The following is an 18,958-nucleotide window of genomic DNA, read 5'->3' as shown; positions in this document are numbered from 1 at the left end:
GTCTGCTGCAGCTCCACACAGATCCTTTTCCAAAATAGACCGTGCACGGAGGGAGATGGAGGGTTCCATCCTTCACGGAGGAATGAAAACAGGGGGAGCCAGAGCTGGGACGCTTCCTGACGTGGGAACCGGACTTGCAGCCGGTGCAAGCGCGCAAAACCTCGACCTGAATTAAGAAACAAAACATCGGCTCGGCTTCACGGTTGCCTGGTTTTGGTTCCCTACTCAACATGCAGAACGTGCAACAAAGGATCATACGCACACAGACACACATACACAGTGTATGTGCATATGGAGATGGAATTAGAGCCATTACCTTGATACCAGACACGCTGCATCATTGTCGCTTGACACAACACGCGCGCGCAAACATACACACACACTGTGCCTGCCACCTACGTTCCCTTCCACATTTAAAAACACACTGCGCGTCTATTTCGGTGTGAGATGTTGCGACAGATTAGCTGATATAATGATGGCAGGTGGTGGAGGTGCGAGTTGAGAGTCGAGAACCGAGACCGTCTCCCGTATCTCCCCTCGGCAGCCGTAATCAAAAAAAAAAATACAAGAGATTGGTGGATCTGATTAACTCGCGTGTGCATGTTTGTGACGGAGGGAGACGAGGGGAGGAAAAAAAATGGTAGGAGTTGGTATATGTTTGTGTGTGTATGTGCTTGTGCGTGCGCGTTAGAGTCGGAGATAAGAACGAAGCCGAGCCGGAGGGCAGCTGTGTAAGCTAATAAGACATAATCAATTCATACTGAGAGAGTGAGGAGGGCGAGGGTGGGGAGCAGTTGTGAGGTACATGGTCGTGGGGCGGGAGGTGGTGTCGGTGGAGGCGGGGAGGGAATTACAGGTAATGATGAAAGCGCTGGACGTCGAGTTCGTCTCGCTATCGTACATCACGGCGTATTGCTCCCGCTGCTAAAACACACACACAGAGAAAGAGAGACAAAGAGATTGAAAAGTGAAACAAAACTCTTCTTTGGTGGTGCACAGGGGGAGCAGATTGTCTGGATCCTTAGTGGAAGACATCAGAGGGGGGAGGTGGGAAGTGGCGGGCTGGAACGGAAGGCACGCTAGGGCTCCTGTGCGAGTCTGCGCGCTCTCGTTCGAGACCGGTGTGACACAATTATAGATCAAAATAATGGCAGCTGCCGGAGAAGCGACAGGAGACCTTGGCAGACGGCGAGGCCGCGTGACCCGTCGCTGATAAGGAGGCCGCTGCCGAAACCATGCGTTTCCCTCGATGCGTGCAATTTATACACACCGAGGCCGGAGGCGAGAAGACCGACGGAGCAGCCGTCGTCGTGGCAGCCGCCCACCTGCACCTGCCGGGAAATATTTTGGAGGAAAAAAAAACAACAAAAAAAAGAAGCCCTGGGAGTCAAAAAAGAGAAACTCGAGTTCGGGTCCTGCAAATACTGAAAGCGAGGTTGCTAGCTGACCATTCAGGTCAGAGAAAATAATGGCTTGAACTAATGAGGTTTATAAGTACTGAGCCAAATTCTGTCAGCCAACAGTCGGAAAAAAAAGCCCATTAGAAGAGACACCTTGAGAATACCGTTCTCTGTTTTTTTTTTTTCCTGATCAACAGATTCAGATTCTCTGCGTTTCGCAGTAAACAAACAACAAAATGTGGCACCGGGTTTGTTTGCATGTAAAATTTTCTCTAATTGCGCAGCTTCCGTGAGCCGGTTGGATCGCGCACACAAGGCAGATCGTGCGGTGATCTCTGAAGGGGGAAACAGGAGATGCTGTGTTATGTATGTTTTCAATCTATACAGGAAATTGTAGGGTGCTGTTGTCGTGTTTTGTGTGCGACACTTGTTTATCCAACTTTATCTCCTGATCGAATGGCTTTCAATGGCAGATGGGAACATAATAGTGCCAGTTGAGTTTTTTTTTAGCAGTACTTTACCCCCCCATTTGTCTGGATGGAATTCCCTTTTGTTTGTGACTGCACTGGGAATAAAAGGCGTCAGGTGGCAAATTCTTGTGTTTTGCAAAGTTTATATTTCTGTTTAGTATCCAAGAGTAACTTCTATTTGTGAGTCCACGCACCATTAATGCCGGTGAACCATTTCTCTGTGACTGACTCGCATGTCCTTCTGCATAGAGATGGTAATGGGGCCACTGTGTGGATTAGTCTGCACTTGAATGACTTTAATTAATATTTTGAAGAACCCTCGGCGTGACTGTGGATATTTTTCATTTCTTTTTAAAATGAAAAACGGAGGACACCTGAGTATTTTGAAAATAACCGCAGACATGTGGACAAGGCCGCTTCTAAAAGGGAGGGCAAAAGAAGATGAGGTGGCGCAGGCTTGTGATGAAGGCTGTGCAGGAATAGTTGGATTCTTTCTCCGCGGGCAAAGAATATTGGAACACTTGGTGTGAAACAAAACAAGAGTGGCCACATAAATATAAATATTTTTGGTGCCTCTCCCAAAACAACGCCAGTGTCTTTTTTTAAACTCAACAGAGGAAAAGTTTGAATAAATTCATTATCACCATTGTTGTAATTTATTCTAAAGTCCTATTTAAGCACCTAATTAGGATAAGACAAGTTACTCTTTAATGACGGGGAAGCTGTTTTTTTTTGTCTAGCATGTGTCCTAGAATAGAGGATGGTGATTAATTTTGCAAGCAGGGGTTTATAATTTTTTGGTTTTGACCTTTTCACTGACCATAAAAGTAAAAACAAGAACTCCACCAGCTCCTGCACCCCACTTAAAGATGCAAAAATACCCCAAAGAGCAGAAGAAATAGATGTAGATCACAGAGAGTCACGGGCAAAAAGGAAGTTGTTAAAAGTCAAATTATTCATGTAAGTAGAATTCACAGAGGTAGAACAAAAACAGTTTTTTGTCTTCGCTTTCATCTTCTAAATTATCCTGCCAGATAATAAATAAGTTACAAAGTAATGAGTGAAAACAATGACATTTTGTTGGATATTATTATGGTGCTACACAAGCGCTTGATTGCACCATCTGTTGGGTTGCTGCAATGAATAGCATCAAGAGAGTGGAAGAAAAAGCTACAAAAAGCTGAACAAGCTCCCAGATTTGATTTATTTTATTTTTTCCACTTTTTGCTAGACAATCAACTATTTAAGAGGCGTTGACTTTAATATGGAATCACATGCTCTTTCAAGTTGCAAGCAGCGGAGAGGGTTGGGGGGTAGGGTGGGGGTGGGGGGTTATTATGTGACGCTCAGCTTGGTATTCAGTACCAGATGTGCTCCTCGGTAATGGGACCACGAAGAACTTGTAAAGAGATTCGCTTCTTGTAAATGCTCAAAATTTCTAAAAAATGGTGAACACTTCGCTTGGGCAAGAACACAGAGATCCTCTTTGGCGGAGCGTCTGTCCTTTCACGGCTGCCAGAACAGAAAAGCCAGTGTGCAAATGGCTGCAGGCCCAAAATTAGATCTCCTCTCCCCGAATCAAAAACTCTTAACCCGAGGAGTCCACATTGACCAAAGGACATCAAATCTTTTGCGGATAAATCGATAAAAGGTTGCGTGGTATATCGGCCGATCACCTTTTTGGAGGTTTAACCTTTGCATAGTCTTTTTCTCCAGCTGGGTCTTTGTCACGTCCTGGCTCAAGTTCAACAGACGCCAGCCAATAATGTTTGACGGGAGCGGAGGGCTCGATATCAAGTTGTGAGTCAAATGAAGAAGTCACGCGACAGACAGGCAGAGCAGCAGGGACCAGCCCATTACCCTTTTTTAAAGGGTAATTAGCAAAGACCTACATAAGTGTCTTTGGTGGAAGTGTTCCCGACGGGCTTCCCGGAGACGGTGGTGACCAGCCCTCCGACTATCGAGGGAAACTTATTCCCAAAGTGAAAGAAACTATTTTTAACGTTGAACGCGTAACCCGTCCCACTTTGGGAACACAATATAAGCCCAAGGCGAAAAGAGGCTTCGCCAATCACCTTCCAAGTTTTGCCTTGCCTTTACTTTACTTTTCCCCCACTGTGAGTTCTTTACCAGATGGACCCATGATATAAATCTGAAGGACTTAAGGAGTTGTTGTTCCATCTGGCAAAGCCACATTGACAAAGAAGAAGCTGCGAGACATCGACCGCCTCAATCTTCAACGCTAAACATTTCCACCTGCCTATTATCATTCTAATTGTTTCAAATTTTCTTACTCTGAGCTTATTTTATCACATTGAATCTCCCAAGGGCAACGTCCACTTTAGAAGCGAAGGGAGGTAGGGGACCGTTACAAGTTGAGCCCATCGCTCTGAATTTGATGTATGACACTGTTTACGACAAACTGCAGAGCGTTAGCCCGAGCAGATGAGAACTTCACATTCCACATGAGACTGAGACCAAGTCTTTGCTCTAGTTTTGCGAACAGAGATTTTTGAATTGTAATAGTTTAGGGTGCAAAGTCACTGCAATTCTTCCGATGCACAATTAGCTCTCTGATTCCTATTCGTTTATTTATTTATTTTCTCAGTGCAGAGGCTTGTAACCCACTGAAAGACTTTCATCATGTCTGGCTGGAGAAAACAGATAATGAAGGGGATGCGGTTCAAAGCAAGAGCAGCATGAAGAGAGGAAATGTCATTTTTAATAATAGGCAACTAATGAGTGTGTCCCTAGCAACGTTTCTCAATGCAAATTCACAAGAGTTTCAGAGCCTCTTTGAAAATAAACTAAAAGCACAAGCACGGTACTTTCCTTGTCTCTACATCTTCCTCTGCGTCAGCATGGGTTCAAACAAATCTATTGTCCAAACATCTGAATAGCTGCGATTCCATGACAGTTTTTCACAAAATTAAAAATCAATATTTCTAAAATTTCGACAAAGTCCAATCGTGATTTGCAGGTGTTTCCATTGAGTGGTGTGAAGCGTCACGTCCTGTGACATACAAATGCGGGAAAAAAAGTGTTTCCATGACACTTTTGCGATATATTTCTATATCGACATGCTTGATAAACCACCTCAGTAGGCATAAAAACCTTTTAGCGATATTTGAGAGGTTTTTCGAATATTGATATATCGAATATTGCGATATTTAGGTTTTGCGTAATTATCGTGCAATGAAACACAGCTAATCTTTGCAAGCATGAACTCACAAATCAAAAAGAATGATAAGGAAGAAGAAGCAACAGTAGAGTTGCTGCTAACGATATTAGCACAAGTTTTGGAAGTTTTATCAGAACTGTTGCACTAAAAAGAAAAACAAAGCACACAACTAGCTGGTTGTCACCTGATTCCCAACTGGCTTCAGCCAGAGTTCAGCTGCACCAATGGAAAGCCCCTCAAGCTGTTGCTAACCGGCTAGACCGGCTTTAAAACTCCTTGATTGCTTTGTTCTGAGCGTGAAAGGCAAAGGGGGTCATCCAATAACATTCCAAGCTTTCTTCTCCGTGCGGCCTCATCTTTCTAGTTTAGTTACTTCGATTATCGATCATTTCTAAAAATACTCCCAGCATAAATCGATTTTTGCTGTCTTTGAGTGTGCTCGCCCTCTCAGCCGAGAGGCATCCGGATAACGAGACAACTCGCATATGCTCAGTCGGTTCTGTATTTGTTCTTGCTCCGCCCCTCCCCGAGTTAACACCCAGCAGGTTTTACTCTCCATCTTCGGTCTTTGCGAATAACTTTTGCAGTGTTTAAAGACTCGCTCATCTACCGCTCATCTACCGCTCATCTCGCCATGCGCGCATCCATCCAATATCGACCCTTCCGCCGCACGTTATCACGGGGCGCCCTCCCCGGTTACCCCACCTCATCTTCCCCCCCCGCCCGACCCAAAGCCTCGATTCCGCCGTCTCCGCATCGACCGGCCGCGCAGGGCATTCATCTATTCTCGATATCTGTACATAAATCTCCGTCTGTCCGTCCGTCCCTCCCAACCCCTGCCAACCCCCTGCCCTCGTCCTCCACCCAGCTCCCTCCCCCCGGCCAGATCTACAGCGAGAGCATAACACGCTCCAACAAAAGGCACTCCCCGCAGGACGCAGACGCAAAAGGCACACAGACGTTCCTGTCTTCACAGCTCCCTGAGCAGCTCAAATGGCCTGGGAGAGCGCGTGCAGAGCGGTGGAGGAGAGAATAAAAGAGAAGGGGGCCTGAGAGAGAGAGACTGAGAGGCAGTGAGTGAAAAATTACAAGGCAACGGGAGCTACAATGATGCAGTGGGGGAAGAAAAATGTGGTAGCACAGGAGGGAGAGGCCAGAAAAAGACAAACGTTTTTTATGTTCTGTGCGTCTCAGTATGATGTGGGAAAACTTTGTACTCTGAGACGGTTTATTTATAGGAGTGTACCTTACCGGTGATTGTGTGATAGTGAGACGGTTAGCGGGACTTGTTGATGTATCACTTTGCGATGCCTGAGCTGAATTTCACGACAAGCAAATTTGATAAGGGAATGCTCACCCGCAAGCGAAGCGTCGGCCATTTTTCTGCCCATTATGAGATCAGAGTGTAGACATCACACAAATGTTGATGCCGTAACACTGCATAACACTGCAATACATCTGAAGATCTCAATACCACTCTATTGGCTCTGGGTGAAATTTGCTTCCTCTGTGAAACTCCAGGATGGTGACGTGGTTCTGACAATGTGCCCAGAGCCAGAGAAATGGGTGACAATTCTAGGTGAACTGTCCCTTTAACATGGTCCTAGTTACATAGAACATATCATTCTAAAGTTACAACTCCTCCTACTCTCTCATTAGGACAACTCCTTCCAACACCAGCGTCTCGTGATTGCGGCATAACACGGTTAAGGAGAACTTTGATATAATTAGACGAAAACAAGTGGAAAATGCATGGACCTCGCGGCAGCATCGGACGGGATGCGAGTTCTCGGAGAACAATGAGTGGGAGAGTTAAACCTGAGGGGGCGAATAGCATCGGCGGGCAACAGGAAGTCGGCATCGCCTCCCGTTTGAAGTGTATTAAAAAATACTGTCTGCCCATTTCAAAAAGCCCTACTGCCAGCACGGGCATCCATTTCCAGTCCGGCACCGTCTCGGCTCATCCGCCAGCATTGGTCGCACGCACACACACACACACACACACACACACACACGCTGTTGGCTTCCAGCTCCATCGACACGCAACTTAACCGCCGAGCTGGACGGCGCGCCTGCGGAATCACTCGCTCGAATCCTGCCACATGACCTTTGCCGCGCGCTGTCGCCTCGCTTGCAGAGTGCTGATACGGTCCCGGCGGCACTTTCACAAGATGTAGTCGGAACAGCCGACTGCATCTGGAAAAAAAAAATGTGATGCAAGGGAGATCGAAATTGGCCACCAGATTAGCCGCGGAGTGCACCGGAAATCGACTCGTGACTCCAGCTGGACTCTGGCTCGGTTACCTCGCCGCCACGGGTGCTCCTGGCTCCAGATTTATCTGGGATGGTATTCAGATAGAGGTAAGGTGAGGTGAGGTACACTTTACTGTTCCACAGAGGGACATTTGCCTTGGGCAGCAGGCAGCTGCTTCACCCCCCGTCACAGCAGTTATTGCAGCAGTTTTAAAAGAAAAAAAAAAAAGAAAAAATCTCCTGCAGCTACGCTAACCTAATCTAGTATGTTCGTTCCGTGTGCTGATGTCCAGGATGCAATGCAAGTGAAGAGTCATTCAATTATGGATGGAACTGATTTCTCTCTCTCTCCCTCTCTCTCCCTCTCTGAAAAAGAACGCAGAATGTACCACAGCACATCCCTTTCAAATCATCGGAACATCATCCGACGAAGTCAACAGTCAACAGCACAGTAATTGTTTTGGGACAGTTCGACCGCCGCACGCTCCCTTCCAGCAAGCAACACATTCACTCTGGCCCGCCGCACAAAAAACAAGGTTTTATCACCGTTTCTGACTTGATTGGCCTGTCATGTTATTCTCTGCGCCTCAGCCAGTCACCGCAGCAGATAAATTAGCGAAAACACTTGCAGCTCCCCCAAACGGGTCAGCGATAAAATATCACTGACCGGACGGATCCAGATCATACCGGTTTGGGCTATACTGTGCACTTTTAAAGACTTTACTAGTCTCGCCTTCAGAAGATTTGGTAGCACTACGTTTGATTCCATTCAGTGAGCCATCGCCTTGACGTCATCTGCTGCAGAATCTCTGCAGCGCGATGCTCGGAAAAAGGTCCCCGTGTGAGGCCCAGAGGGAAACGTGGACTGTCTGTCCTTCACACATAGCTCGAGGTAGAAATAGGATTATATCTGGGTGAGCATAGTGTCATCCTATTGGTCAGCACCAGGACACACAGTAGTAGCGGTTGAGCAGGCTGCCAAATAAGACAAAAAGTCGGAGAGGTCGTCCTGGTTGCCAGTTATGTTACGAGTGTGTTCACAGTCGGCTCAGTCCTTTTAATATCTTATCTGACTGATTTTGTTTAGACTTCCTACTGGTGAAATGAGCAACATTTGCCACATTTCATGCCACTTTAAAAAAAATAATCCCGCACAGAAAGCAATGATTTGGCGAATGGCCTGTTAGTCACTTTCGCGCCACAGTAATTTCCTTTGTCGAACGTCTGAAAGGGAGCAGAGTTAAACAATTGCCTTTTTTAAAAATTCAAAAAAAAAAAAACATTACGGCGTGAAAACAGGAGTCTTCTTGACAACAAAGACCTGAAATTATAACACTGATAACAACAGCCTAATAAAAATTTCTGTGATCCTGTGATCAGACGTTCTGCTCTGTTGTGTTGCATCGGGAAAATCGGAAACTGAGCCGAACGACAACAGTTTAAAGCGAAAGACTTTGAGCCTGTGTCATGAAATTTTGTTACTATGGTGACAACCTGTTTACATGGTTACACATGCTGCGCTTACTGCACCTTTAAAATGACATATAAAGAAATAGGTTGCATTTCAAACGCACACGTACTCCATCACCAGAGGCTGCAAAACGGACTATATTTTATTTTCCTATATATGTCTGCAGAAAGCCGACCGGACCTCCTGATAATTACAAAATATCTATTCAAACCGGCTCCGACCCGGCAGGTACCGCTGCCATCCAACCCTCTTTCTTGCCCTGAGCAGTGGAGGAGGAACCTCTGTGTTTTACCAAGTCGGTGCAGTGACAGAGATGATTAGTTTTCCCCTCTGAGGCGGGTTTCGCTTTGCACTCCCCACTGTTACTGGCGGACATTAAAACGTTCCCGTCCGCTCAGACTCGCAGCCAGGGGCGCACTTGTGGGAAACGCAGCGTGTGTGAGCTCAGCAGGTGAGTATCTCGCGAAAGAAAACACCTGCTCCAAATTCACGTTCCGGGGCGTTTACGTTGTTATTGACGGGAGAAAGCCAGGAAAGTACAATAGGTCTTGATCACAGGGGTGCACACAGGCTCTGATTTGGCTAAACGGAGACGTATTCTCCTTACAGTGCCCCCTCCCCCACAGAAAGCTGCTCTTCACAGACTCTATTAAGACATTTTAATGAATTGCCAGTCAAGTCAGCCCTGTTCAGGTGTGATGGCTTTGTTCCTTGCGAGCGCGCCCCGAGCCTGGAAGACAAGCGGAGGGCGAAGAGAGAAAAAATTGGAAGAGGCAACAAAGACATAGAACCCGAGGGGGGATAGAGAGTGAGAAATTAGAGAGCGCTGAAAAGAAGAGACGACAGGAAATCTATAGATTCAGAGGCCGAGATAACGTGTGGCCCTTGTGGTAGAGACATCGTACGCGGTAGAGAGCTAAGCCTCTTTTTTTCTTCTTCTTTATATCGCACTGCAGTGGCGGTGAGATGTTGTCATGGATTACACTCGATGGAATTGGGTGGCAGTCAGACTGTTTTTTTTTTTCTCGGAGTGGATGTGAGTCAAGTTGCTGGAAAAACTCATCTATTGGTGAAGATTGGACGTATCAAGCGATGAATCTAAATGTAAAGCGAATTAAAGCAATTGTTGCAGTAAATTTGATTCATTCAGCTTAGATTTTGGTTTTGGGGACAAGTTGCCTCCATGAACATTTCCTTTTCTACTTCACATTGTGTTACGTGGCCTTTGTCGGGACTTCACGTGCAACGGATTTATTCCACGTGTTCGTCTGGTTAAGAGCGCTTAAGGGGACTCATTTAAACAAACTTGAAAGGAGATCAGATGAACCACCTGACAATCACATTCAGAGTGAGTAGGTCAGGTTGCATCACTGCCTGTTCATTCAGCGGCGGGCTGCCAACTCTTTCGAATGTTGTGTAGCTCATTCAAAGCGCAATCTTTACATTTTATAGCACAACTAAGCTCTGGCTGTCGCCCCGCCTCTTTGAAGCGTCTTCTGGAAGTTGGTAGGATGAGTACGCTAGATTTCAGAATTGAACAACTACTGAAGGAATCAATTTCAGAGAATTGAGGCAATCAATAATTTAGTCAAAAACATCAAAACTCACTGAATTGATGTCTTTTCATTTAAGGATCTTACAAGGATCCTTTAAATCCCAAATAAGTTGATTTATGAAGAATTGTCATCATCTTATTTATCTTCTTCTTCTGCTGGAAAACATCTCAGAGCAGTATCGACTTCTGTGCCTGAAGGAGGCCCCAATCAGGTAACAAAGGTGGAGGCGGCTCACGCACGCTGATGCGATTTCTGCATTCATGCGACAGCGTCGCCGGCCTGAATTATTCATCTGGTTCCCCGACGGTGGAAATGTCACAGGAATTTGCTGCCACAGACAGACAAACACTGCGTCTCCCGATGGCCTACGGCTGTCCAATCATGTTATAGTGCCTGCCATCGTTATCGCCCGCCGTTGTTATCCCACGATAAGTGTCTCCTCAACAATTTGAGCGTCGCCGGAATGCGGCTCTCGCGCCGCAGGCCGAGCGCCGCGTCACCGCCGGGGGTTTTCCAGAAGCGGATCGCACCGCTAGCCGTGATCCGTTCCGGTTGAATGGACAATGATTACCCCGCCACGGTCTCGCAAAAGGCAGTGTAGTGGTGGAGAAACGCAAGTTTCCTGCCGGAGTTGTGCGCTGATCCGTCTCGATGGCTGCCGTACTGCCGCAATATTTTTAGTTTTCACCTGAGTGACGGCGACGGGCAAAGAGTGCGAGCTGAGCTGGCAAGAAGGATCACGATCATCACCGCAGGAAAGGCAGGTGTGCTCATGTATGGTAGTAAGTGTGTGTACAAGGGCGTCAACACTTCTCCAGCTGCTGCTTTGCCATTTTTCTTTAACTTTGGGTGCCTCTGACCTTTTTCACAAAGTATGAGCTAAAAACAATCTTCCTGGTGTCAACGAGGGCCCTGACACCTCCCTAGGTTAGATTCAATACCTCCTGCTCAGGGTCAATTCAGCTATCAACCTCTTCTAAACATGTGGAAGGTCCAATATAGCATCTTGATGCGAAGTATGAGCCTTTTTGTTGAGTTGGCAAAAAAAACAAAGGACTACATGTGCTGTTTTTGGAGATTTTAGAGCTTTTTGGGGTAATTTATGGTGCAACACAGCTCCACTGGCGTGCACGGGAAAAGAAATGAAGATCTGAAAATGTTGGACCTTTAAAATGATTGTGAAAATACAAAAAACTGAGTCATTATATTGTTAATTAACAGGCACACTCTAATACACAACATTTACAGCAGCAGCAGTTGGCAGAGCATCACTTGGTGTGTGTGTGTGTGTGTGTGTGTGTGTGTGTGTGTGCATGTGTGTGTTGCTCGTCAGCCCTGCAGCATGGATCTCCACCAGCCCGTTGTGGCGCCACCTACCTTGCTAATTAAGCCGCTTAATGAAGCAGGAGGGGAAACTGCTGCTAAGAGTTACGCCGGGTGTCGGTCCCACCACACAAGACACGCGCTCGCAACGGCAGTGCGGTGAGATCGGCTTTGAGTTGGACGTCGACAGTTTGCATCAACGGTCACCTCCAGCAGGAAGACTGCCTTTCGGTTTGTGGTCAGTTGCTTTGCTCTGAAACGTTTGGCAAGCAACAGCTACCAAATGCTCGTGATAAATCGATGGTTATATACAGTAAGTATATACAGGAATACACACACACACACACACAGCATTGATAAATGAACATTCATTTCATTTTACAAAGTCTTTCAAAATAAACTGTGTTGAATTCCTTTGCTAGTGACCCAAGACATAAGATAATTCAACGCAAATATGGAAGTTTGTCTTTTGCAGTGTTGCCAAATATGATGAGCACACTCATTAAGTGCCTAACAAATGGCATTTTTTGAGCTAAACTTTATTTGCTTACTTAAACCGACTTACATGGTGACTGGCACTTGCACAAGCAATTTACGAATCGGCACACGTTGGAGGGGAGGCTAAATACTGCAGTTAAGAGCGCAGCTACATCTGCATCTGAGTTTATTATGTCAATGACGGTTTAAGTTCATCAGTGGTGTTTTGTTTACTTGTTATCAACAAGGAGTTGCGTTTTAACAAATGCATGAAAACAAGAACAAGGCGACATCAGCATTATTTGTCTGGCTTCAGCTCACCTGCTCTCTTAATAATTAAGATGCCGTTATCAGTTTTTGATGAGACCGTACCGATACTTCCGATTGCGGCTGTTAATTTGGTGTAAAAGTGCATTTCCTCCTCGCAGGAAGTTGCTACTCTACATACAGGCCCAATTCCCTGCTGGTTGGAAGGAACCGCTTCTACTTCCACCCCGCAATGCGAACGAGGGCTGCATTAAGTGCACCGGACTGGATCCGTCCTGCGCGCCCGAGCTGGCGCGCGGGTCCTCTGAAGTGAGATGTGATGATGTGATGGGATGATGGCTGAGTGCGAGCGAGAGAGCTTTCATGTGTGGAGCTGCTCTGTAAACAGCAACAGAACTGCTCGCGATGTAGGCAGCGTGAGAGGCTGAAGCAGGAATTCAAAGGGTTTCCGATGCTACGGCGGCAGTGAACACGTAACTTATTTCTAGGGGACCCTGTCCCGCATTATATAGCTACTTATTCCTATTCTAACGGTGATTTAATATTTATTTTGGCTCTATTTTGTTATGCTTTCATTGTCACTGAGTATTCTTTGAAATTTGAAGGAGTAATTGTGCTCCAGGGAGGTTCAATTTAAAGTTCATTGGGTTTTTAATTTCTTAACACTTCCTGCATTGCAACAAAGTATTGTATTGGCAGTACTGACTTGAATTTAAATTGGTATTGGACTGGGGGGAAAAAACTCCCCCTGAAATAAGTCTTCATCATATTCCACTATGTTCCTTCTCCAAACACAGCAGCGCCGTCAGGAGCCTCCTGCCACTGCACGCAGCCTTGCGTGGCAGAACAGTAAGTTACAGTAGCATCGCACCTCCGGCGCGGCGCGGCGTGGCCCTCGGCGGAATCAGCCGGCTTTGCCATTACGGCGGCTAACAGTGCAAAACGTGTTGTTGACTGCGGCGTTGTATCAGTTCCACCACATTACATTAGACGCCGGGGACCGGACAGAAATGCTAGCGAAAGCTTCCCTGTCTTTACTCACCTAGGGACACCGAACACAGCGCGGCTCCATTTATGGCCACCTCACAGACAGTGTGATGTGCACACGACGACTTATACTGAGGGACGATCCATGTTTTCAGAAATTGTTGCGTGCGGATAAATATTCTATTTCTCAGCACAATGGACCACTGTGTGCAACCCAAACACCAGGCGTTTCAGGTGTTATTGTACCACGGTGAATTACGCAATTCGGTGGCCAGTTTGTTTGTGTAACATGACCGCAATTCACACAGGGCGTCCGCTTGCTATCAGACTCCTATTCATGGAGATAATGGGTGCTCAGTTAGCGCATGCTCACTGTATGTGATTACAGGGGTCAGGGATTCTGAGAACAGCCCCAGTGTATATCGGACCTAATGACCTCTCACGCTGTTTAAACAGACATAGGCGATGCGGCGCTATATAAAATGGGAGTTCCAGCCCTCTGCCTAATCTGATCTAATCTCAACAGGTGCCATATTATACCAGTAGTCAAAGCTTTATTTTCCCCGCAGGACTGCAGTGGGGAAGAACAAAATAAGCATAAAAATAGCTGTATAGCGCTACAGAAAACAGCATATTAAGCCCCCTGCTCTAGCAATCCAGTAGTGTAAACCTTGAAGAAACACCGCATACTCACACACAGCCGTCAAGCAGCAGGAAAAGCCGCGGCTCAGGGTGTAAAGAGTCTAATCAGCCAGTCGCAGCTTCACTCTCATGCAGTCTACATGTTAAAGCGTCCTCGGGTAATATACGGAATGACAAACAGCTCCCGCCGTCTCCTTTGTCACCACCGAAGTGTTTGCGAATCCATGCAGCGCACCAGGTAGATGGCAAGAAGGGGAAGGGATGAAAACTGGTCCATACACACGCCAACAACGTCGAGATGTTGGAAAAGTAGGTTAGCGATTGTGACGTTTCACATTCTGAGGCAGAGTTTGCGTGCCTGTCTTTAGTATCCTATGTAACAGTTAGATGGTTACATAGGAAACCTCTCTGGAGAGTAAGGGACCACATTTAGCCGTTGAAAGGGAGGCTTCTTGTGGTATTTCTTGAATCTGTTTTTGTGGCTGTTGAGCGGCCAAAAAAACAGATTCAAAAACACCTCAAACATGGAGTTTAAAAATAGCTGTGGCCTACATGCTAATTTTGCTAACAGAGTCAAAAACAGGGTTTGGCAGCATGCTAACCATGTGCTCGCTACAGGCTGATTATTCTGCAAAACACCCGTTTTGTGGTAGGTATTTCTTTCAAACATTGTCCCCTGTACAATCCATTTCAGAGAATTGTCAAATGATCCAAAGATCTGACAGGAAATTAGCCTGAAATTGTACCATTGTTGAAGGGTTATTAAGTCAGATAAAAAAGGATTTAGTTGACTTTTTTGCTTTATTTCACTTACAGGCACCTTCCTCCGTCTCACATCTATCTCGAAAGATATATCAACTTGCTGACAGACCCTCCCCGCCCTCCCCTTTGTCTTTCCTGGCCCCCAGATTGCGCTGAAACAGGTGGGAGATGCAAGAATCAGATACCAAGAGGGACAGAGTGCACACACTCACACACACACAGATGATGTTTCCCGTCCCGTCACAATGATACGTTTCCCTCCCAAAGAATCACAGGTACGTTCTCCATCCTGCACATTTGTCTGTCTGCCAGCCGTCCAAACGACCCTCCTTTATCTCACTCACCTCGATCCATCACCTCCGCGCGACACCCATCTGTCAATGCTCTACGGTGAATCATAGAAACATTCCAGCGCGTGTTCGTCCATTCAGCCCTCCTGCTTTGCCAATTTCCTCCACTTGAATACGATCCTCGGCTTACATTGCGACCTTTCGCACACCAATTAAATATGACCTTCCTTGCATTCATCTTGCCCCTGCCAGCCACCCATCCATCCATTCAACCACTCCACACTCTGTCTCTGGTTAACAACCCGTCTTTTCCAGAATCTGTCACTCCTTATAATCTCAACACTTACCAGCTGCATGCCACAGATGAATGCCAAGGTGCACCTGCCGCTACAGCACCCCATCGTGCCCTCCTTCCTTCTTTCCTTCCTTTCTTCCTTCCTTCCTTCCTTCACTCCTCCCCAGCGATCCACGTGGAGGGAAAAGCTGGCGGGTTAAACTCCCAGATCTTCGGCAGATCCCTGATTATCCAGTTAGGGGGTTTTCGGTGGTGGTGGTGGGGGGGGGGGACGCAAGGCTTAATGAATCATCCAAATAGAAGAGATCAGAGTAGCGGGTATCCAAGACGGAGCCTGGGTCAGAGGATTGGGTTAAGTCTTGGGAGTGGGTCGAGTCCAGAGCCTGTGACTGATGAATCCAGGGCACTACAAGCAGGCAGGCAGGCAACTCCACCTGGACGCAGTCGGGCCTAAAGGCTCAGCTGCTGCACTTCATTTGGATAAATGAATGAATTATTTTTGAAACGTCTCTAGCGTGTCTCTCTGTGTTTAAGTCCACACAGTGTGCGCTTGTCCTGCCATCGCGTCCCGCACGAGTCAGTTCCAGTCAACGACTGACTCCTTTGATCGCATCACAACCTCCCAAAAAAATGTTATCCCTCGAAAAGTCTGGAAGATTAGATGACTAGATTAAACAAGCTTCTACCTGTTAATCCAGAGAAAAGAGCTGTCACAAATTGGCTGGTTTGCGTTAAACGGGTGGAGGAAGTCAAAGGAAAGTGGCCCCCTGCTTCCCCAGCAAGACCCTCTCTCCTCTCCTCTCCTCTCCTCTCCTCTCCTCTGCTCTCAGGGGACGAAGCAGGTTTGGAGCAGCAACATCCTGTAACGTCCAATTAATCCAAATTACTACAGAAGGGCTAATTTGTCCAAAATCCCGCCCCTCAAAAACGTGGATTTAATCCAGAGGATTTGACATGGGGAAGACCAAATTAAAAAACGACGAAATTGTAAGTGGCTAAAAAAAAAAAAAAAAAAAACAATGTTTGCGGGAATATTAATTGTCGCCGCCACTGGAAGCTAATAAGTCCTCCGGTTCATCTCTTCATCTTCACCATCATCCTCAGCACCAACGTCGGTTTGTAGAGCCCAGTCAGCCGCTTAAATTCTGTTCACTCTTCCGGTACAGCGAATGCGGGCTTTTTTCCCTCTTCTTTTTCCTGGCGACGTTAATTAAGAGGAAAAAACAGACGGGTAGAAGCGTGTCCACGTTTCCGATAAGACGGGGGAGATGGAGAAGACTTCAGTTTTCGGGATAGGAGTCCGAACGTCGCCGACAGAAGGCGACGCGACCCGAATCAAGTTCCGCTGGCCGTCACGGGGGTCGTCCTCGGCGGGCAGCAGCGAGGAGAGACAATGGGAACCGGGACGGACCAACGGACCGCGAGAGACAGCCGAGAGGAGCGTCTCGCGCCTGCCATCTGTCAAGTCAACCGCCGCGCAGCGACACGTCTGTTCCGGATGCTCCTTTCAAAATAAAAGGTTTGAATGCCCATCCATGTCGTGAGTATCTTGTTTATTTATGTTAACTTATTTTCTGTACTTTTTGTAATTTGGAACGCTTAAGTGTATCTCATAACTTAACACCATTGTAAAATTGGGCCTCCATTATTTTCCATGTTGAAATAATATACATAAAATTGACATGTTAAAAATTACTACCAAAAACTAAACATTTTTACAGGGGAGAATAAGTGGCCAAAACGTTTTCTTTTTATTCTTTTTTGAATGTGCTTTCCTTTTTTCTTTCTGTCTTTGTCAATTCTGTAAAGAACATTTACAATACTAAACTAAAGCTAAAATTTTAATTCGTCATTGCTCATCATCCATCCATTCATTTTCAGTAGCTGCTTCTTCCCGAGTTCAGGGTCACGGCCGTCTGCTGGAGCCTATTCCAGCTATCAAAGGGGGAAGGCAGGGTGAGTGTTATTGTTTATTCAGTTTGCTCCAAATTACAGACACAAACACTACTAGAGTTTTAGCAGATCCAAAATTGTATTTTTATAATCAAGTTTTTTGTTTTTTTCTGGAACTGGGCTGGAGTACTGTATGTTCCCATTTGAATAGAATACATAACGAGGAATGTTTTCACTAATTGATGATGATGATGATGATGATGATGATGATGATGATGATGATGATGATGTGCTATTGTTGTTGTTGTTTTTGATGTATTTATCATTATCAATATTTCTGGTACATGGTTTCATACATTGAACTAGCGAATTGTCCATGTTGTCACCATGCCTTCGCCCCATGACTGTTGCGATGGGCTCCAGCAAACCCCAGGGACCCCAAGTGCAGGAGGAAGCTGGTATTAAAAATGGATGGATGGATTGTTTTATACATTGTGTCAGAAACGATTTAAAATTAATAATTATAATAATAATCCCACACTGGAACGTTTCATTGCCACAAGCTCTTATTTTGAAAATAGAAGACCTCCTTTCCGCCGCCGTCCTGGCTGCCTCTGCTCGGCTTGATGGGGCTGATGTTCCGCTCGGCAGGGGAGCGGCGGGGCTCCTTTCACTTACGGGGTGACACAAAAACAGCCAGAAGGAGAAGGAGACGGGAGGATGGAGCTTTTGTCGGCCTGCAGCTGCTCCAGACCGTGGCTTTCACATTCAATCTTCTGACGTTTTTTTTTTCTCCAAGTCTTACTGAGTCCTCATCAAGCACATGACATTCTTAATTATCTCTGGAAACTGATTAAAAAAAAATGTCTGTCAGAGTTTCATTAATAATTTTGGTATGAACTTTGAAAATTTTGGACTGACACTTCCGACATCCAGCATCCACTTCAAACATTCATTATTTATGCCAACACTTAATTGAACTCTGTGCTGTTCCTACTGGGGTAGCAGTTCAGTAAAGGCAACACTGCTGCAGTAACCATTACCTCAAAAACAAGCCAATATCCAAGGAACCACAGTGTGGAGCTTGTCCAGATCTTTAATAACATCATTATTGTTATTTTGTCCAACGGCAAAAGGAGACAAAAGCAAGCCCCAAAATGTATTGCCACCAAGCTGGGATATGTATTGTGAGGAACTTGTGCCCTTTGTGACATCACAATGGTATGATTTACATAACTGTGCGTTTTTAGCACACAAAGGGTTGGCATTTCCGAAAATGCAGAAAACATTTCAAGTAAATTTTGTACAATTCAGCACCTATGAAGGTGACAAATCCCGTGCATGCGCCCGTAACATCGGGTCGGTGATGCCACACCCACAAAATAGCCAGCAGTTTAAACAGACACGGCAGTGTATGGGCTATCACTGCTTTAGCCACACAACATAATGGCCTGCTTTCCCCTCACCATCAATCTCTGTCACTCTCTGCCCCTCCCAGCCTTCCGCACGCACACACGGACACACACGAGATCTACGCACAAACAAGCTCCCCCACTCATTCCAGTAGCAGTCGTAGTATGACAGGGGTTTAATTATGCCACTAATCTTGAGTGACGGTGGCTTGTAGAATGGTTGATTCTCAGAGGAGGCAGTTTGTCAGAGCATCCACACAGTCACACACACACACAAAA

At 46.1% G+C, this 18,958-nt stretch overlaps 1 protein-coding gene across 2 annotated transcripts in view; it reads right to left on the bottom strand.

The window, feature by feature from the left end:
* nkain2 (sodium/potassium transporting ATPase interacting 2) overlaps positions 1–16,962 on the bottom strand; it is a 72,730-nt gene extending 55,768 nt beyond the window's left edge. Inside the window, exon 1 of one of the 2 annotated variants that reach the window (XM_076048391.1) lies at positions 15,427–16,962. In XM_076048391.1, the coding sequence (XP_075904506.1) occupies positions 15,427–15,480 (54 nt within the window). In that variant the 5' untranslated portion in view covers positions 15,481–16,962. The remainder of the gene's footprint in view (positions 1–15,426) is intronic. The other variant, XM_076048390.1, reaches the window with a different exon arrangement.
* Positions 16,963–18,958: the final 1,996 nt, after the last annotated feature.

Source organism: Nelusetta ayraudi, unplaced genomic scaffold (assembly GCF_046127955.1).
Source record: "Nelusetta ayraudi isolate G7.1 ecotype Tasmania unplaced genomic scaffold, CSIRO-AGI_Nayr_v1 ptg000100l, whole genome shotgun sequence".
Classification (NCBI taxonomy): Eukaryota; Metazoa; Chordata; class Actinopteri; order Tetraodontiformes; family Monacanthidae; genus Nelusetta; species Nelusetta ayraudi.
Note: the sequence above shows the minus strand (reverse complement) of the source record. Positions and strands in the feature narration are given on the sequence as shown.